The 22,501-nt window shown below is 37.2% G+C and overlaps 1 protein-coding gene across 6 annotated transcripts in view; it reads left to right on the forward strand.

Annotated features, from left to right (window-relative positions):
* Jade3 (jade family PHD finger 3) overlaps positions 1-22,501 on the forward strand; it is a 140,178-nt gene that overhangs the window by 64,364 nt on the left and 53,313 nt on the right. For 5 of the 6 annotated variants that reach the window (XM_071606358.1, XM_071606357.1, XM_071606360.1 and 2 more), the window contains one exon: positions 2,567-2,686. The exons of the other annotated variant lie outside the window; for it this stretch is intronic. In XM_071606358.1, the coding sequence (XP_071462459.1) occupies positions 2,567-2,686 (120 nt within the window). The remainder of the gene's footprint in view (positions 1-2,566; positions 2,687-22,501) is intronic. 6 annotated transcript variants of the gene reach the window in all.

The following is a 22,501-nucleotide window of genomic DNA, read 5'->3' on the forward strand; positions in this document are numbered from 1 at the left end:
ACTGGGAAGGATCTCCTGACCTATGATTGAAAAGAGCTAGATTAGCAGGTGGGAGATGGTACAGGAAAGGAGAGGTTAGAAAGTTGTGGATGGAGAAGGAAAGGACCAAGAGGTCTGGAATCTGAGCTGTGGCCCTTGGAGCACTGCTGGTCCAGAAGAAAAAGGGGGGGGGGGGGTCACTCCTTATGAGTCTGATCTTCTTCTGCCCCAAGGATAGCAAAGTGCCAGAATTACACTTGGACTTGGTAATGGTTTAGTGGATCATACAGACTTTCCTCTGTGATAATTAAATGATGAGAAGCTGATCTTGTGTATCTTCATTTATACTATGAGTGAACTTCTTGGCTATAAAGGAAAAGATATTGTATTAGTTATCTGTTGTTGCATTATACATTATACATGATCACAAAATTAGTAGCTTAAGAAGCAGCACTCATTCATTATCTCACTTTCTGTAGGTCAGGAACCTGGGCACATTATGACTACATTCTGTGTTCAGGATTTTTCAAAGCAGCAATCCCTGTGCTGATTAGGATATATTCTCATCTGGAAGCTGAACTAGAGAACAATTCACTTTCTTTTTTTTTTTTTTAAGAATTCACTTTCAAGCTCATTCAGATTGTTGGCAGAATTCCTCCTTAGAGCTGGAGGATTTAGATCTTTATTTTCCTGCTGGCTTTTGATGAAAAAAACCACTCAGTTCCTAAAGGCCACTTATAGTTTCTTGCCATGTGGCCTTCTCCATAGGAATTTTTACAATAAGGCAGTTTACTTTTTCAGAGCCAGCAAGTCTGCTAAGATGGAGTCTTATATAACATAATATAATCATGGAAGTGACATCCTATCACATTTGCTATATTCTATTGATTAGAAGCAAGTCACAGGTTTCACCCACACTTATGGAAAAGGAGAAACTCACTGAGGAGTACTGCTCCAGTGTATCCACCAGAAAGCATTTTGCCTTTCTCAGAGGTTACTTTTCATTTACTTACTTTGCTAGAGATCTGTCTAGGCACAATAGAATATTAGTGCATTTTCATGTGTCTGTGTCATACTAAAAAACTCAGGGAATATAATGCACATAAACAGGAAGTGGAAGAAACTCCTCACCTATTCAAAGGAGATTTTGACTATGGAGTGGTGATTTAAAACTTTGTTGCCTTTCCTTGTAGGACATAAAACAACTCAAGGACTTTGGATCTTGAGGCCTGTGGCCTCCAGATCAATGGGAATAACAGTCTTTTGTTGGAAGAATTGGGGAATCTGAGCTGTTAGAAGCAATTTTCTCATTTGTATTTTGCATTGTGTTATAAAAGGGAGAACCTGGTGATATTTCTATGACAAAACTAGCCTTGGCATTAGAAGAACTTGATTCCATGTTCTGCTTTGCTTCATCCCTTTGAAATTATTTGTGTTATCAGCATTACATGATTATTATCAAACCTACCTCCCATAGCTAAATTTATTGAAGATTTTTGTACCAAGAGTTGTATAGTAGATCATCTAATAACAATTATATTGGGTTATCTACTATTATTGGATTATGCCCAAACTTGACACTTCCTGGATGTTTCTTCGAAATACTAATTCCAGACCAACTTTATCCTGTGGCACTAGTGCATTAATATTTACAAGGAAGGTGCCTGGGATCTAGTTTTTAAAATTGATATCAGATGATTTTCATGATAAAGTACCTGGGGAAATCATGCTTTTGTTGCATTCCCTTAATGGTATTAAAAAGTAGGTATTCTGTTTGCAGGTGATGAATCTGAGGCTTATAGAAGTTACTTATCCTGGGTCATCTGAATAAGAGCAGAGCCAGGCTTGGTGGTGCACACTTGTAATCCCAGATACTCCAGAGGTTGAGGCAGGAGGATCATAAGTTAAAGGCTAACCTTGGCAACTTAGCAAGACCCTGTCTCAGAATAAAAAATAAAAAGGATTGTACTGGGAATGTAGCTCAAAGGTAGTGCTTGCCTAGCATGCATAAAGCCCTGGGTTCAATCCCCAGCACCACAAACAAAGGAAAAGGAAAATAAAAAGGTTCAGGCATGTAGCTCAGTGGTAAAGCACTCCTGAGTTCAATGTCCACTATCGCAGGAAAAGAAGGAAAGAAAGAACAAATAAAAGAAAACTGAAATTTAGGTTTGGATTCACCCTGAATCCTGTCCTATTAGCCTAATCCTGTCCTAATATGCATTGAACAATTATGCAGGGCATAATAATTGTTTATATTTATTGAAACTTTGTCAGTTAAGAAATATGAGACAGCACCAATATTATCTTATGAATAGCTATAATAAAAGTTTCCATAATTAAGTGAGAGCAGAATTTGAAAATAGAACAGTTGCCTAGAATTGAACAAGGGCTGGGAACCCAGACAGGAAGGAGAACGTGGAAGGACTCTTGGTAAAAGAAGAGAAGTGGAAGTAAATGGGAAGCGGCAAAGGTGACAAGCACTTATTGCTGCCTTTATTTTTTTTTTCAGTACTGGGGATTGAACCCCAGGGGTGCTCTACCACTGAGCTACATCCCCAGCCCTTTTTTATTTTTTATTTCGAGACAGGATCTTGCTAAATTGCCTATGCTGGCTTCGAACTTGAGATCCTCGTGCCTCAGACTCCCGAATCGCTGGGATTACAGGCGTGCGTCACTGCGCCCGACAACAAGCATACACTGCTTACAGGTGAGGCTGAGGGCAGCCATCAAGGAATAGTTGGAACCACTGTGAATTCTTTCTTCCTATTTGCGTCTTAAAACAAAAACAATATCACCTTTTGTTGCTTTCTCAGAGTATCCATTTATGTGACATTTCTTTTCAGTTTTTTTTTTTTTTCTTTTTAGGGGTGGGTGGTTAGTACTAGGGATTCAACCCAGGGGCTTATGCAAGGTATGCAAGGTAGGCAAGTGCTCTACCACTGAGCTACATACCCAGCCCTTTTATTTTTTTATTTTAAAACAGGTCTCCCTAAATTTCCCATACTACCTTCGAACTTGTGATCCCCCTGCCTCACTCTCCCAAGTAGCTGGGATTATATGATGCACCCCATGCCCATCTATTTCACATTTCTATTAGCAAAGTATCACTTTTCTGTTCAAATCTGACTTTCTAGGTTCTACTTGCTGTTCCCATTTGTTTCAAACAGTTGTTATAAAGCTCACTTAAGAAATGTAAATAACTTTCTTTCATGTGCAAACAGGGACAAAACTAAATCAGACTGCATTTATTTTGTTTGGTAGCCTGGATGAATTCTTCAAGGGCTACCTTAGTTTAGACTTCAAAATACAACCCAAACAAACCCTGATAAAAGAAAACATATCACACTTTGAAAAGCAAATAAAGATATTTGCTTAACATAGTGCACTTTTCTGGTATTATCATTCATCTTTTATATCAGTTTCCACTTGTCTGGAATACTTAGGGGCATTGAGAATTAGTAACCTATCCTCTTTTACTTGATAGTTTTGAAAAACATACTTTTATCATCTAAACATTAGTGGTCGTGTAGATTTAGCCACATGTTTTTTTTCTAATAATCTTCCTATTTGGGGATTTTAAATTTACAGAAAAGATGCAGAGATAGTATTGAGAGTTCATGTATAGCCCACATTGGATTTCCTTTTCCCTGAATGTTAACTAACATCTTACATTACTGTAGTACATTTGTCAAAACTAAAAAAGCCAGTTTGTTGAAATGAACCCAACTTTTTGTATAACCATTAAGCACTAATTTTAAAAATCATCCTCAAAAAAACTAAAAAAGTCAGTACAATGCATTAATATTAACTAAACTCCAAGCTTTGGGGGATTTTTGTCAGTTTTTTCCACTAATATTCCAGTATTCAGTCCAGGGTACAACATTACATTTAGTTATCATGTCTTCTCTGGATTGTGACAGTTTCTGAGTTTTTCCCTGTTTTACATTACTTAGACAGTCTTGAACAGTACTATTGAGTATCCTGTAGAATTTTCCCCAGTCTGTCTTTGTCTGATGTTTGTTTTACAATGAGACTATAATTAAGGTTTGGGAGAAGAATACAACAGAGGTCAAGTATCCTTCTCATTGTATTATATAAAGGGCTTATCATTTGGTTAAGGTAATATTTATGAGGTTTCTCCATTGTAAAGTTCTTCTTTTTCCCTTTCCTATTTGTTCTTTGAAAGCAAGTCACCAAGGGTGACCTACTCAGACCCAGTGATGATTTTGGGCAAGGATTAAGCTTTACTTCTTGAAGGGAAGAGTTAGTTAGCATATATTATTTGATAATATTATATAAAGAAGTTTTATGTCTTCTTCCTGGTTTTAAAAAAATTATTTATTTATTTATATCCATATGGGATCACATATATTTTACTTTATATTTCAGGGCATATGAGCTGGGAATATAGCTCAGTTGGTAGAGCGCTTGCCTCACATGCACAAGACCCTGGGTTCAATCCCCAGGACCACAAAAAAAAAAAAATCTACTTCACGGCATAACCCAATACTACATACTTTATTGTGCTGCTAAAATTGTTCTAAAGTCAGTGAAACCATCTCTATAATTTTTCTCTTTTTAATTCCATTAATTTTCATTCTTTTTTAATATTTATTTTTTTAGGTGTAGATGGACACAATACAATGCCTTTATTTTTATGTGGTGCTGAGGATTGAACCCATCTGGCCTGTGCTAGGCAAGCGCTCTACTGCTGAGCCACAATCCCAGTCCCATCATTCTTTTTTAAAACAACATTTATTATTTGAGCTAGTCCCAAAGTCAAAGGTCGAATGCTTTCTCTGATATGTGAAAGCTAATCCAAAATAAGGTGGGGGACTTAAAAAAGAATAGAAGAAAGATAAGTGGAGTATACAAAGGGGAATGAGGGGAAGGGAGGAGGGATAAAATAGGAAAAGACAGAGGAATAAATATGACTAACTTTCCTATGCATATATATGAATATACCATTGTGAATCTCACCATTGTGTACATCCACAAGACACTAATTTTAAAAAACTTTTAAGTGAATAGCAAAAAGATCAGCAGAAGGAAGAGAATAGAGGGAAGGAGGAGGGAAGGGAAAGGGTAAGTACTGAGGACTAAATTAGAACAAATTATATTCTATGCTTTTATAATTACATCAAAATGAATCTTATTGTTATGTCCAGCTAAAAAGGACCAATAATATTTTTTTTAAATTTTTATTATTTGACTTTTCCAAACTTTTTGCTGTAGTTTTTTCTTTTTTCTTTCTTTTTGGGGTTTGGGACTGGAGATTGAACTCAGGGCCAAGCACATGCTAGGTAAGTGCTCTATCACTGAGCTACCATTACATCCCCAGCCATGATTTCTGTTCTTATTTTTATTATTTTCTTCTTCTTGATCTAGGTTTATTTTGCTCTTTTTCTAGATTCTTGAGGTGGATGCTTAGGTTTTGCTTTCATTTTTGTTGTTGTTTTGTCCAGGGTGTTTTTGTTGTTGTTGTTGTTGTTTTGGTACTGGGAATTGAACCCAGGGTCACTTTAATACTGAGCTACACCCAGCCCTTTTTATTTTTTATTTCAAAACAGGATCTTGCTGAGGCTGGCCTTTCCTGCCTCAGACTCCCAAGTAACTGGGATTACAGGTGTGTGCCACCATGCCCTGCTTACATTACTGATTTGAAATTTTTCCTCTTCTCTGATATAAGAATTTTAGTTCTATCAAATATCCCTTAAATGCCATTTTAGCTGCATCCCACTAATTTTGATGTTTATATTCATTAAGTTTAGAGTATTTTTTTATTTTCCTCAAAACTTCTTTGACCCATGGATTATTTAGAAATATGTTGTTTCATTCCCAAGTGACTTTCCTGCTTTCTTTTTTTATTTTTTTAAAATTTATTTCTTACATACATGACAATAGTGGAGTGCATTACATTTATAATTATCCATCCACAGCACAATTTTTTGTAACTCTGTATATAGAGTTTGTTCACACCAAATTTTACCATTATACATGAGCTCTCTTATTTTTTGGCATACAATTCTTAATATACCTTTATACCACCATTTTTCATATCTCTGTTTGTATATAAGGTATGTTGACCCCAAATTCACATCTTCATACATGTATTTTGTATAATGATGACCCTCTCCTTCCATCATCCTGCTGTCTTTCTATTACTGATTTCTAATTTTATTTTATTATTTCCAGACAATAGTCTAGGATTTCACTTCTTTTACATTTGTCAAGGTTTTTTTTTTGTTGTTTGTTTGTTTATTTTTTGTTTTTTAAAGAGAGAGAGAGAGAGAGAGAGATAATTTTTTTAGTGTTTATTTTTTTTTAGTTTTTGGTAGACACAACATCTTTGTTTGTATGTGGTGCTGAGGATCGAACCCGGGCTGCATGCATGCCAGGCGGGCGCTACCGCTTGAGCCACATCCCTAGCCCGTCAAGGTTTGTTTTATAGCCCAAAATATTTTTTATCTTGGTAAATGTTCTGTGAATACCCAGAAGGAATGTATATTCTGCTGTTCTTGGGTCCTGTTGATTGATCACATTCTTCTGTATCCTTACTGATTTTCTACCTAGTCATTTTATTAATTGTTCAGAGAGTACTATAGAAGTCTCCAATTGTAATTTTGGATTTATCTATTTCTTCTCCCAGTTCTATCAGTTTTGTTTTATGTATTTTGAAGCTCTATTGTTAGATGCATATATAAATTGATCCTTTTATAATATAATGTCCTTCTTTGTCTTTGGTAATTCTGTTTGCTATGAAGTCTTCACTATTTAATATTAATATGGTTTCTTGATTTCTTCTGATTCATGTTTATATGGTATATTTTTCCATTCTACTTTTGATCTATATAATGATTATATTTGAAGTGAGTTTCTCATAGAGTTGGGTTGTTTTTTAAATTCACTCTCTTGCTGTCTTATAATTGTATTTAAACCATAACTTTTGGTATGATTTGGCTTAAATATGTCATTTTACTGTTTGTTTTCTATTTGCTCTCTGTTGATTGTTGTTGCTCCTATTTTATTTTTTCTCTTCTTATGGGTGATTTGAATAGGTTTTTTAATCCCGTGTTGATTTATCTATAGCAATTTTGAATGTATATCTCTATATAGATGTTAGTGATTGCTTTTGGTTTTTTTTTTATATTTTTTTATTGGTTGTTCAAAACATTACAAAGCTCATGACATATCATCTTTCATACATTTGACTCAATTGGGTTATGAACTCCCATTTTTGTAACAGAATCACATCTGTTACACACTCACATTTTTACATAATGGCATATTAGTGACTGTTGTATTCTGCTACCTTTCCTATCCCCTACTATCCCCCCTCCCCTCCCCTCCCATCATCCCTCTCTACCTCATAGTGATTGCTTTTGGTGTTATCTTTTAGATACATAACATCAGTCTATTGATTTCTACATTTTACCATTTTGAGTGAAATATGGAAATCTTACCATTTATATGTATTTATTTGCCCTTCCCACCTTTATAATATGAAATTGTCTTGTGTTTTGTTTTCTCTTACATTGAGAACCACATTAGACAATGTTATATTTTTTTCAGTCATCAAACTTTAGAAAACTCAATAGGATAGTCTGCTGTATTCACCTGTATCTATATTCTTGCTTTATTCCTGATGTTTCAATTTTCCTTTTTTTGTTCATGCCCTTTCTGCTTAAATAACTTCTTTGGTCATTTGTTTAGGGTAGTGTTAAATTCTCTTTTTTTTTTCCTTATCTGAGGATGTCCTAATTTCACCTTCTTTCCTGAATGATATTCTTGCTTGATAAAGAATCGTGGTTTGACAGTAATTTTCTTTCAACACTTGAAAAGTGTTCTGCTCCTTCCCTCTAGCCTCCATGGTTTCAGAAGAGAAATTTGATCTTGTTCAAATAGTTGTTCCACTCTAGGTAACTAGTCATTGATTTTTCTTGTGCTTTCAAGAGTTTTGTCTTTTGTTTTCAAAACTTAGATTATGATGGATGGATTTATTTTCGCTTATACTGTTTGAAGTTTGGGCAGCTTCTTGAATCTAGAAATTTATATCTTCTGCAAAGTTTGAGAAACTTTTAGCCATTATTTCTTTGAATATTCTTCAATTTCACCTTATTTCTTCTTTCCTTTTGGGACTTAAGTTGCATGAATGTCAGATATTTTGTTGTTTTCCCACAGGTCCTTCAGATTACTTTCATTTTTTCACTGTATATTCTTTCTATTATCAGATTAAGTAATTTCTCTTGTTCACTGGTTCTTTCTTTTGTTAATTCCGTTGTCTGATTGAGCCTATCCCAAGAGCTTGTTTCAGTTATTGTATTATTCCATTCTAAAATTTTCATTTATTCTTTATATCCTCTATTCCTTTGATGAAGGTTTATATTTTTGTTTCAGAAGTGTAATTTCTCACTAAAGCATAATTATCATAGATGCTGTAAAATCCTTGTCACATAATTCTAACATCTGTGTCCTCTTGATGTTTATGTCTATTGATTGTCTTTTCTCATTCCTAGTTTTTAGCCTGATGAGTGATTTTCTATTGTACCCTGAACTTTTTTGGTATTAGGTTGTGAAACAAGGAATCCTTTGTTTAAAACTTCTGTTTTAGCAAGCCTCTGCTATAACCAGGCCAGTGTGAAAGAAGAGGTGTTGATCTTTAGTACCAGTTGTGGAATTCCTAGGTCCTCCACCTTGCTTCTCTTATCTCTCTAGGAAATGGGGGATCCCATTACTACTTGGTTAGGATAGAAATCCATATATGGTTGCCTCTACTGATAGTGGGGTGTGTGGTGATGGTCAGGGGTACCACATTATTGATATTTAGGGGTGATGGCCCAGGGTCCCTACCCAGTCTCTGCTAATACCACTTTAAGGAGGAGGTGGAGGAGGCCCCTAACTCTTGCTGGGTGATAGTGGATATCAAGGCCTTTCAGTTGGTGTCCATCAATACCACAATCACTCTTTAAAAATTTTTAATATCTTTTGTAGAAAAATAATTCTCATAGTGTGTAGTTCACATATTTAAAGTATATAGTTCAGTGGATTTTAGTATATTTGCAGTTATATAACAATTACCACAATCTAAATTTAGTACATTTTTATGACCTCGGACAGAAACCCCCAACCCATTAGTAGTTACTCCCCAGTGTCCCTGTGCCCAGCGTCTGGCAGCCACAGATCTACTTAAGTAGATCTGTGGATTTGCCTATTCTAGACATTTCCTATAGATGGAATCATACAATATGTTGTCTTTTTGTTTCATTTAGCATAATATTTTCCAGGTTCATCCATGTTGTAGCATGTATCAGTATTTCATTTTTTTTCACAACCAAATGACATTACAAAGTGTGAATATACCATGTTTTGTTTATCCATTCATCAATTGATGGATGTTTGGGTTGTTCCACTTTTTAGCTATTATGAATAATTCTGCTATGAACATTCACATACAAGTTTTTATGTAAAGATATTATCAGTTGTCTTGGGTATATTATACCCAGGAGTTGAATTGTTGGATCATGTCACTCTGTTTAACCATTTGAGGAACTGCCAGGTTCTTTTCTAGAGTCTTTATGTGTTTTCCTCAGATAGATCCTGTCTCTGGCAGCACTCCCAGCTATTAGCCACTGTTATTATCACTGCAGGCTTTAGCATGGTGGTAGGGTCTGGGGGAGGGGCAGCATTCTCTGATCTTCTGATTATGCCTCAGGCTATGGGTTGCATAGTGGCCTTCTGTCTGGCTTTGCAGGGAGGTGGTCTTTATCCTTACAGCATTTTGCACCTTCCCCTATTAAGTACCTTCTGGTACTCTCTATTCTTTGTCCTTGAGGTTCTCCCCAGGGAGGGCCTTTTTCTCCTTAGGTAACAGAGAGGCAGAGGCTGAATGCTTTTCTCTTTCCCCCAGCCAAAGTGAAATTACAGCATTGTCCTCACTTGGTGTCCTTTCCCCAGAGATGAAGCCATTTGTTCAGTAAGGGGGGCAGGGTACTAAGCACCAGGGACCCAGACAGCACCAATCAGGTAGCTTACTCCAGTTCCTCCTCCTCTACCCCATCTTCCCTGTGTGAACCTGATTGCGTTCCTGGAGAAAAAGCTTGCAAGAGGATGGGAACCCCCTATGACTGGTCCCCTAGTCCCCAGGAAATTCTTACTCTGATAATAGTTCCCACTTGTCCTCCAGTGATTCATCAGAATTTCTAAATGTCCCTGCTTTGGCTTCCCCACATAAGCAAATGCTCTGTCCTGTGTCTCCCTACAGAGGCCTGTCTCTCTTTAAGGTGACCATTTGCAAGTGGCTATTTCTCTGGCAGATTTGTGAAAAGATGTTAATTTACTGCCTGTCTCGTCATTTTCTTGTAAAAAATGGGAGTTTCTTTTTTCCATCTCTCTACAGGTCTGAGATGATATTGGAAGTCTTGTATCTTACATTTTTACTGGGAGTTAGTCATTGAAATATAATATAAGTTATAAGTTATCTTTTATGTTGGGTCTTAATTGGCTGCATTAATAGGTACATATTTTCTTTGATAGTGCACAGTGAGATTTCTATGTATGCCTTCCCCTGATTTATTCTCTAGGGAAGAGTTTGCTGGGGGTGTGTGAATCCCACACATGTGGTTCAGGGAATACAGAAAACCCAGCAAAAAAAAAATTGTGCTTAAAACTCTGAAAATTCTGAATACCTTCTTAAAGTTATATAAAATTTTAAGGGTATGTTCTTATGTGAATTTTATTAGTAATTAGTTAGTTTAGTTAGTAATTAGTTAATTTAGCTAATAATTACCATCTGATTCTCTAAAGGGCTCATACTCCCAAAGATATTTTTAAAAACATTTCCTTAGAAAAAGCACATAGAACTAGAACCAATTGGAACATATTAAAAAGTTTTCCATGCTTTCTCAAAAGCCAAGATATTTTTATCTAATATTAGTCTGGTCTGTAAAATACATTATCCTATCTTAAAGGTTTGACTATAGGCATACCATCTGTAGGCCTAGAGTCCCATTAATTTTTTATCTAAGACTTTCATAGCAATAAAGTGTAAGATCTTGAATTTTAATTCCACAGAGAATACTACATACCCTCAAGTAGAGCTTATATACATCATTTTGCCTGTATTTATAACATGCTTGATTAGTTTTCAGACCTACAGCAGATAAAAAGCACTAAGCTGCAAACGTACACATGTTGCACAAAAAAAGGGACATTGAGAGAAGGGAGAATACCTTTCAGATAAAACCTCAAATGTCATCTCCTATGTGAAAATTGCCCAAATCTCCAAGTCAGACTTGATTACTCCCCCTCCTCCATTACTACGATACAAACACTTCTGTTTGGTATGAGTATGAGGTAAGGCAAGTAATTATTTAACTTACCTAAATAACCCCAAAATACAATGCTTTATAATCATTGGTGTTCCAGTTGGTATCAGCCCAAAGCCATCAAAAATGTTTATTCTTTTTTCTTTCATCTTCTTCTATTGTATTTTATTGGTACTGGGATTAAACCCAGGGGTTTGCACATGTTAGGTAAGTGCTATACTGTTGAAGTACGTACCCAGCCTTTTTTTGTTGTTGTTTTAAGACAGGATCTCATTAAGTTACCTAAGCTGGCTTCAAACTTCTGATCTTGCCTCAGTCCTGCATAGCTGAGATTATAGATGTGTGCCACCTTTTTTGTTTTTTTTTCTTTTTCTTTCTCTTTTTTCTTTTCTTTTTTTCTTCCTTTTTCCCAGCCTGTTTATAAGAAATATGAAAGCTGCTTTAAACTGGTTGAAAAATATTCCCATGAAAAATATTTATATGGTTTTTATAATTTTTAAATTTAGAAATTAATTTATCTTTGATTATTGGAAAAATTAATGTGAACTCAATGTCTTGATAGAAATGGGTATCTTTGTTATCATATAAGGAAAGGTTTTAAGGCTGGGCACAGTGGTGCATGCCTGTAATCCCAGCAACAGCTCAGGAGGCTGAGGCAGGAGGATGAGACTTCAAAGCCATGCTCAGAAATGTAGCAAGGCCCTAAGCAGCTTAGCAAGACCCTGTCTCTAAATAAAATATAAAAAAGGGTTGGGGATGTGGCTCAATGTTGAAGCACCCATAGGTTCAATCCCTGGTACCAAAAAAAAAAAAAAAAAAAAAGGTTGTCAGAGTTTTAAGCATGATATTCTTTGCTGGGTTTTCTCTGCTTCATATGGTTGATTGACTTACTTTAAGATTGTATAATTATAGTCAATTCCCTTTGATTAAATATAGTACCATGTTTTGTACTTGTAGCTGTTGTATACATTGGAGGGATCAAATTTATGTGATCAACATTGATCAGTCTCTCTGCTTTATTGACATGGACCAGACAGTGTTTCCCTTTGTGTCATACAGGAAGTAAATGTTTTGGCTTTTCCTCTGAAAAAATGTCATACAAACATTCAGACTAGCTGTGCTTTAAGAAATTGCCCACTGAGAGATGTTAATGAGAGTAATAAAAGACAGAGTTGTCCATGAAGGGCATTTTCATTTTGTGGTTCTGGCAGGTTAAGCATTGATGTTCTAATTGAATTCATAGTGAGGCCTCCTTTGTTTCTGCAAGCATCTGAGAGGCCAGATGCACATGCAGTGTTGGACTTGGCATAGCTTCTGGACTGTATGTTAGCCTGTGAATCCCCTCTGACCATAAATGAGCAGTTATCTGTTAAGTACAAAGCCTTTTTGTTTCAGTATAGTTTGGGGAAACTACCAATGCATATAAAACAGGCACACAATTAAGAACTCTTAAACTTCTCAACTTCATTACCTAGAAATATCAGTGTCAACATTCAGCTCCCTCATTCATAATCTTTAACAACGAATGGCTATGTTTTATTTTGTGAAATTTCTGCATTATTTGTAGCCTCTAGAATGTAATGTTCTTGATAAGCTGTACCCTACAGCTTTCAAGCCAAGCCATCCCCATTTTAGTTGAGCTTCACTCAAATTTCTCTCTCACTGTATCAACAATTACTTTATAGACTAGATAGAAGAGCTGAGCTACATTTTTTATGCTTTTAGAAGGAATACTGAGATCATGTTAATAAAATAACTGCATCTAATATTTATTTAATGCAATTATGATGAGCCCAGTACCATACTAAATCCTTTACACAAGTTAACCCATTTAAACAACCCTGATGAGATGGGTATTATTATTATTCCCATCTTACAGATGAGTACACTGAGACAGAGAATTTAGAAAATTTAAAGCTATGAATTAGGGCTGGATTTGTAGCTCAGTGGTAAAGTGTTTGCCTCACAATGCCGCAGTCTGGCTAGGCACAATCAGGAGCCACTTGTCAAAAGAAACTAACTTTATTTTTAGAACCACACACGCCAAACAAAACAACCTCTCAGGAAAAACCCTCAGAGCCCCAACTGCCACCACCAGCTTCCCACAAGCCTCTCTCTCCCTAACCAGCCTCTCTCCACCTCCTACAATCCTCCTGCTCTTGAGGCTGATTGGCTGGGTCATGTGGGCGGAGCCAAAAAAGTCCCCCAATGAGCAGCTCCATGGTCGGAAAGGGCAGGGAAACAGCCCAATGAGCATCACTGCAGAGGAGCCAATCAGCTAGATGTTGCTGGGGCCGCTGTGAGCCAATCATCAACCGGCAGCTGGAAGTTTGCTGGGGCCCCTTCGGCTGTGGCTCTCAACATCTCCCCCTCTCTGTTTAAACAACAAGCATGTGGCTTAGGGACCGTGCCTGCCTTAGGTTGTCCAATAGTACATATGGTCCTTACCCGTTAGGTTGGTACCATTGCAATTGGATCTTACCCGTCACTGACTACAGGTCCAGTATACAGCCACACCTGTGGAGAGGTCTTTGTACCAGCGGGGGGGTGAGGTTCTTTGCCTCACCTCTGTTGGCCCCCAAATTTTAGCTGGACGATCATGACAAGCAGAAGGGAGGAAGATACACCAAGCCAATTGACGGCTCCTTTTGGAAAAATTGTACCACCGATGACATCATCAGCAAAAATACCCCAACACTACCACAAGTCGCTGCACCAACAGATAGTTCACAGTGCATACAGGTGAGTTCACAATGTGTCCAGGCAAGTTCTGCAAGCAGTTCACAGAAGGCACTAAAAGAAAACAATTTTCTTAACAATTTACATTGTCTTCACCGGCACTGGGATGAAGATAGGAATTCTGGCAATAATGGCTAAAGAAAAAATTATGTAACATTACAGAAGGCACTAAAAGAAAACAATTTTCTTAACAATTTACATTATCTTTAAGAGAATTATTAAATATAATGAAAAGAAAAGGTGAAAGTAAACAGATCTGTTAACCTCCTTTTTTGTTCACATATTAAAACAATCCTCAACAGTTGTTTACCCAATTTAAATTAAACCATTTAAATCACGTGAATAAAAATATATATATATTTGGATCCATTTTTTCATGAGCGCTCATCATATATGATATATGGACATACGTACATTCAAACATATAACACAAAACACAAGTGTGCACACATAATATAATACATACAACACATAACATAATAGTAAAGGCCTTATAACTTTTTACAGGTGAAATTTCCATTGCAATGTTTAAAAACTCTATAGTCAAAAAAATAGAACTGATCAGCAAAACATTAACCTAGGTCTGTATGAGCTCAAAAAACAAAATAGAATGTGGGAAAGGGCAATAATAAAATTGATATTGAAAAAAGCATCCTGGTTCTATCGCAGATGTAAGGATAGCCAAACTGGAGTTTTGGATATCAGCTGTTATGGACTTGAGTCAAACCATCTTCTTTTTGGTCTGTAGAAATCGCTTTAGTTAATCTCTCTGGAATCCAAATCGGCTGCTGTTCTCCCTGTGGAAACACACAAACAGACCCCCGACTCCAGATAATTACTGGGTCAGGACCTTTCCATTGTCCTGTTAGAATATCCTTCCAAAGTACCTTGGGCTTATGCACATTTTTTGGACACATATGCCTTTCCGCAGCACTAAGTCCTGATGAATCCAAATTTAAAAAGTTTAGAGTAAAAAGGGTTATTTTAAGTTTATCTTTGGGGAATATATACCCCTTCCCAATTCCATCTTTTTGCTTTAATAAGTACATTTTAATAGTTTGATGAGCTCTTTCAACTATACCTTGTCCATGTGGATTGTATGGGATTCCTGTTATATGAGTAATGCCAAATGATGAGCAAAATTGTTTAAAAGAGGTAGAAGTAAAACCAGGGGCATTATCTGTTTTTAACTGTTTTGGAATGCCCACAGTGGCAAAATTTTGTAAGCAATGAGCTATAACATCTTTAGTTTTTTCTCCAGCATGAAGGGAGACCATCAAAAATCCAGAAGAAGTATCAACTGTAACATGCAAATATTTTAATTTTCCAAATTCTGGCAAGTGTGTGACATCCATCTGCCAAATATGGTTAGGTATCAATCCTCTAGGATTGACTCCAAGATTAACTTGTGGTAAAAAGGTCACACAATTTTGACATTGTTTGATTATTTGTCTAGCTTGTTCCTTAGTTATTTTAAAACGCTTTTGTAAAGTATTAGCATTGACATGGAACCTTTTATGAAAATTTATAGCTTCTTCTAGTGTAGAGAAAATATGTATGTCATGTGTAGTTTTATCTGCTAAATCATTGCCCAAACTAAGGGCTCCAGGCAATCCTGTATGTGCCCTGATATGTCCTATAAAGAATGGATCTTTTCTGTCCCAGATTAGACTTTGTATAGTGGAAAGCAAAGAGAAAACAGTAGAGGAAGGGGAAATCCTACCAGCATCTTCAAGGGATACTATAGCGTTAACTATATACTGACTATCGGAAAATAAATTAAATACAGAATCTTTAAACATCACAAAAGCTTGTAATACTGCATTAAGCTCTACCTTTTGAGCTGATTGTTTGGGTACTAAAAATGTAAAAGTTTGATCAGGTGTAACTATTGCTGCTGTACCATTATTTGATCCATCGGTGAATATATTTGGAGCATTCATGATAGGTGTTTTTCTTGTCATTTTTGGAAAAATTACAGGATGCGATGATCAAAAAGACAATAAAGGATTAGATGGTAAGTGGTTATCAAATGAAACATTAGATTTGCACATGATTATTGCCCAAGTATTTAACTCATTAGCTAACTCATCAATTTGATTCATAGTATATGGAGTAATAATTTTATTGGGAGAAATTCCAAACACTCCCTTTGCTGCTTTTATTCCTTTGAGTATTAATTGTCCTACAGCCTCAGGATACCTAGTAAGAATAGTGTTAGGAGAATAAGATAAATGTATCCATAATAATGGACCTTCTTGCCAAAATACTCCTGTAGGAATATTTTTTGTTGGTAGTACAATAAATAATAAAGGCAAACTTATATCAATTCTATCCAAATGCATATTTTCCATATATGTTTCAATGATTTTTAATGCCTTTCTTGCTTCAGGCGTTAACATGCGGGGTGAATTTGGATCTGATGGACCTTTTAGGATATCAAATAAAGGTCCCAACTCTCCTGTTGGTATACCTAAATAAGGCCTTATCCAATTTATGTCTCCTAATAACTTTTGAAAGTCGTTAAGTGATTTGAGTTGATCTACTCATATTTGAATTTTTGGTGGACGGACCATGGTTGAGGATAATAGAACTCCTAAATAATTAATTGGAAAATTTAATTGTACTTTATCTATTGCTATCTCTAGATTATAATTTTTTAATAAGTTTGTAAGTGTGGCATAACATTCTAGCAATGTGTTTTTATCTTTGTGTGCTAATAATACATCATCCATATAGTGAAATATTTGTAGTTCAGGATTTTGATTTCTAAGTGGCTGGATTGCTTTGTTAACATAAATTTGACACATAGTTGGGCTGTTAGCCATCCCTTGAGGGAGTACTTTCCATTCATATCTCTGATCAGGACCTTCATGATTCAGTGCAGGGATAGTAAATGCAAAACGTGGACTATCCTCAGGATGAATTGGAATTGAAAAAAAAAAAAACAATCTTTAATATCTATAACTAAAACATACCAGGTTTTTGGCAAAGCAGACAATTGAGGAATCCCTGATTGAGCAGGTCCCATAATAACCATCTCATTATTAATGGCTCTTAAATCTTGCAATAATCTCCATTTACCAGATTTCTTTTTGATGACAAAAATGGGAGTATTATGGGGAGATACAGAAGGTTGTATATGTCCTTCCGCTAATTGTTGTTTGACCGGGTCATGGGCTGCTTGTATCTTTTCTTTAGTCAGGGGCCACTGAGGAACCCATACTGGTCTTTCTGATTTCCAAGTAATTTTTATTGTCTCAGTGGCCCTTTCTGAAAATCCAACCCATGTCTGTCTGTTCCTTGATCTATTTGTATTGGTGCTGCTATAACTTGTTCTTGTTTTTCTAATCTTTTTCCTTTCCTAAAACCTTGTCTAGTCATAATAGTGGGTGCATTTTGGTTGATGTTATTTGTTAATGTCAAACCTAATTGATCTAGGACATCTCGTCCCCAAAAATTTACGGGAAGATGATCCAATACATATGGCTGTATAGTTCCTTCACATCCTTCAGGATCCTTCCAATCTAATACCATTGCACTTCTATGGGGATTAGTCGCCACTCCTAGGCCTCGAAGCGTTTGAGTGGCTTGATGTAATGGCCAATGTTTTGGCCATTCTTGACGAGAGATGATGCTAAGGTCTGCACTTGTATCCAGTAGTCCATTAAATTCATGTCCTTGAATATTTAGTTTTAGCATGGGGCGAGAATCTAAATTTAAAGAAAGCATAGCCCAATCTACACCTGTGGAGCCTAATCCCTTGGAACCTCTTTCTACAGTACGACTGGAAAATTTATCTTGTAGGCTGGGTATTATTAGTAACTGTGCTATTCTATCTCCTGGTGAAATTACTGATATACCCTTTGGAGAACTGGCTATAATTTTTATTTCACCTTCATAATCGGGATCAATTACCCCAGGACTTATCATAAGTCCTTTTAGAGTAGAAGAGCTGCGTCCCAATAATAAGCCTACTGTTCCTTTGGGAAGAGGTCCTTTCACCCCTGTGGGAATGATTTGAACTCCCATCTCTGGAGTTAGTACTGCTCTGGCGGAGGCGCAGATGTCCAACCCTGCGCTCCTTCTGGTTTGTCTGATGAGGGATCTGATGGACAATGTGTCCTCGGCACTACCCTGATGGGGTTGCTGGGTTCCTCCAGTGCTCCATATATTTGTGGTTTTGGGCCCCGGAGCATTGGGCCCCCCTGTCCATTTTTTGGCAATGGAGCCCGATGCCTTTCTCCACGATATCGTGGATAAACACCTGGTCCTTGTTCGTTTTTTGATAATGGAGTACCCTCTATGGTGGTTTGAGAACGGCATTCATTAGCCCAGTGTCTCCCTCTACGGCATCGTGGGCAAATACCTGGTATTCTACTCCTTGGATACCTAGTTTTGTTAAACCCTCCTCCAATGGGGCAATTCCTTTTAAAATGTCCTGTTTGTTCACAATTGTAGCATGTTCTTGGCCTGGCATCTAAAGCCTGTTTTACTGCAGCTGCCACAATTTGCCCTTGTTCATTAATGTCTCTGGCATCTAAAGCCTGTTTTACTGCAGATGCCATGACTTGCTCTTGTTCATTAATGTCTCTACATAATTTAATATATGTGTTTAAATCTTCATGTTTCCATGGTCTAATGATATCTCTGCACCAACGATTCGCTTGCTCATAAGCCATATGTTTTAGTAATGGCATTGCTTGTTCTGTATTCCCAAAAACTCTGGTAGCTGTTTGAATAAGCCTATCTACAAATTCAGCATAAGGTTCATTAGCTCCTTGTATTACCTTAGATAATTGACCTTGTAAACCTCCATGTCCTTGTAAAGTCTTCCATGCCTTAATTGCATCTACAGCAATTTGTGCATATACACCAGGATCATATGCAATTTGTTGCTGCTGATCCTCATAAGGTCCCTTTCCTAACAACATATCTAGATTTCCCTGAGGATAACCAGCTGCTGCATTTCGCCTAGCCGTCTCCTTGCAAAATTCCTCATTGGCAACCTTCCATAACAGGTATTGTCCTCCATTTAGCACAGCTTTACACATATTAGCCCAATCTGCTGGCGTCATGTCCAAGTTGTTAATGGATTCGACCATGCTTACAGTGAAGGGTGCTTGAGGACCATAGGTTGTTACAGCCTCTTTTAGCTGCTTCACTGTTTTGAAATTTAAAACATGGTAAACTCGCTGCCCTCCTGCCTCAAATACAGGGCATGTTAATATTTGAGATCTTGTCTCAGGATCCCAACTATCAACTGCGGGGGTTGGGGGCCTCCCAGCATATGGAGGTGGCCTTGTTAGTTGGACACTTACGTCCTCTGGTGATAGAAAGGTGTTAGTAGCAGTCTCCTGTAGAGGTGGTGCTGTTGGTTGGACACTTACACCCTCTGGTGATAGAAAGGTGTTAGTAGCAGTCTCCTGTTATAACTTTCCCCCTGATGGCTTTTTCTGTTTTACACTTTCTTTCTCTGTCTGACTAGCTTGAGAGGCCTTCTCTTTTACTTGAATTTTTTCCTCTGTCTGACTAGCTTGAGAGACCTTCTCTTTTACTTGAATCAATATGTCTTCTCCTTCCTCTACCATTGTCTGAACTGAAGGCTTTGGACTAAGCAAACAAGATACAAACGTCCACAATGGCAGTGTGCCAACTGGCAGAGTCCCTGGGCTTTTCTTTTCTATTCTTTTTAAATATTCAGCATGATGGTTCCATTGTGATATATTTAACAACTCCTCCTTAAAAAGCCATGGGCTACATTTTTGTATTGTATCAACGTATGCCCTGACTGCTCTTGATTTTACTGGGATGCCTCCTTCCTCTAACAATTTACTTAACACTCTTTCGGTTTGTTTTTTACTAATTTCTGATCCCATATTTCTACTATAATACAACCCAACAAGATAACACCAAACAAAACCGAGATAGAATGAAATAAAAATGGAACAACAAAAAATCATTATGACCTTTCTCCCTATCTGTTCCTCAGACGCAAATAGTTTTTCCTCAGATGTGAGCGGTTTTTCTTCCGTCTCACTCATCTCCAGGGACAGGCAACTTAAAACAAAAGTGAAGCAAAACAAAAGAGGAATCTTAAAATGGCTACCCATCCTCTCGCCCTGCCCTCAGGGGCGAGCAGTTTACCTTATCACTTACCCTCAGTCACTCCCCGTGTGAGCCACCAAATGCTGCAGTCTGGCTGGGCACAATCAGGAGCCACTTGTCAAAAGAAACTAACTTTATTTTTAGAACCACACATGCCAAACAAAACAACCTCTCAGGAAAAACCCTCAGAGCCCCAACTGCCACCACCGGCTTCCCACAAGCCTCTCTCTCCCACACCAGCCTCTCTCCACCTCCCACAATCCTCCTGCTCTTGAGGCCGATTGGCTGGGTCACATGGGGGGAGCCAAAAAAGTCCCCCAGTGAGCAGCTCCGTGGTCTGAAAGGGCAGGGAAACAGCCCAATGAGCATCACCGCAGAGGAGCCAATCAGCTAGATGTTGCTGGGGCCGCTGTGAGCCAATCATCAGCCGGCAGCTGGAAGTTTGCTGGGGCCCCTTCGGCTGTGGCTCTCAACATGTTTGCCTCACATGTGTGAGGCACTGGGTTCAATCCTCAGCAACACATTAAAAATAAATAAATAAAGGGTTTTTTTTAAAAGCTATTAAGTAGTGAAGCCAGTAGACCAATCCAGGTAACCTGTCCCACAGCTCATATTACTTTCTTGAAAAAATTTTTTGCTATATAAAACATTTGCCTTGTTCAAGCATCAAACCGTAAAACAAAACACAATTGGAAAGATCCAGTTTTTGTCTCTCCCCCTGTATGGTTTGAATGTATTCCCTAAAGTTAATGTGTTATAAATTTCATCCTCATTGCAAATGTTGGGAGTTGGGCTTAATAAAAAGTGATTAGGTCATGCCCTCATGAATGGACTAATGTCATTGTCAAGAGAGTGAGTTCTCATGAGAGTGGATTTGTTATAGAAATAAGTTACCCAAAAAAGATGCGGGGGGAAGGCATCCAGTGTTCTTTTGCTCTCACACCCACTTCTTACCCTACCTCCGTGGGATGATGCAGTATGAAGACCCTTACAAGATGCCAACACTGTGCTCTTAGAGCTCCTAGCTTCTAGAACCATGAGCTAAATAAATCACCCAGTCTCAAATATTCTGTTTATAATATAGCAGCAGAAAATAGACTAAGAAACTCCCTTTCCTGTTTTCTTCTCTACTGCAGATTTTTTAAAGTTTTTGGTTTGCCCTTTTATAGTTTCTTTATGAAAATATTTTCAAATATGTATATATGTGTATGCCACTGTATATGTATAAAACCTATATTGCTAACTAGAATGTGCTCTAGCTGTTTTGTTTGTATTCAATTTTAAAGTCTTTTAAAATGCCTTTTCTTTTCAGAAGCAGGTTCATGAGACCAGTCTGGTAAATATATTTCATATCATTTTGCAGATATCTTCCTGAGTGCTGAACTTACATTCCCACTTCTTCTTCACATTTTATATTCTGCTTCATGCTTGAGATTTTGACTCATACAGCAAGATAAGACAGACTCACACTCTGCCTTGAGTAAAAATGCTTCTCTAGAAAACTTGGATATGACACTGTTTGATCTGGCTAACTTGTAAAATTGAAATTGGGCTTATCATACAAGTCTGCTTTTATCCTAAAAAGGAAGGGAAAATTGTAGTAGTCATAGGATTTAGCTGTCATTTGCTTAAGAAAAGCAGGTATGAATTTGTGTTCTACAGTTTGAGGTTTCCCAGACTTCACAGAGTGTCTGTTCCCTGGAGGTTTGGTATTTCTGAAGCCATGAACAGGGCCAGATGTCATTGGCCTCTGCTTTTATATCTGCCTATAGTCTTCAAGTTACACTTCCGTTTGGTAAATATGTATATTAGTTTCCTGGGGTACCTTAACAAATTGCTGGAAACTAGGTGGCTTAAAATGATGGGAATTTATTCTCTCACAGTTCTAAAAGCCAGAAGAACAAAGTTAGCCAGTCTGTACTCTCTCCAGAGTCTTTAGGAGAGATACCATTCTTTGCCTCTTCTAGCTTCTGGAAGCTGGTAGCATTCATTGATTTGTTGATCAGTGCATCACTCAATCACTGCCTCAGATTTCCCCCTGCCTTTTCCTTATATGGACACTTATCATTCCATTTAGAGTCCACCCAGATATCCCAGAATGATGTCTTCATCTCAAGATCCATAACTTAATAACATCTACAAAGACCCTTTTCCCAAATAAAGTAACATCCACAGGTTCTGGGAATTAAGATATAAACATACCTTTTGTGTATATCCATTCAACCCATTATTATATGTTTCTAGGCTACTCAGAAAACATTTTTATAGAACAGAAATTAATAAGCAGACATGTTAGTTGTTAAGATATGTCTGTTTGTTTTGTGATTAGATGGTATGGCATTACTAAGCCC

This window comes from Marmota flaviventris, chromosome X (genome assembly GCF_047511675.1).
Source record: "Marmota flaviventris isolate mMarFla1 chromosome X, mMarFla1.hap1, whole genome shotgun sequence".
NCBI classification, from domain to species: domain Eukaryota; kingdom Metazoa; phylum Chordata; class Mammalia; order Rodentia; family Sciuridae; genus Marmota; species Marmota flaviventris.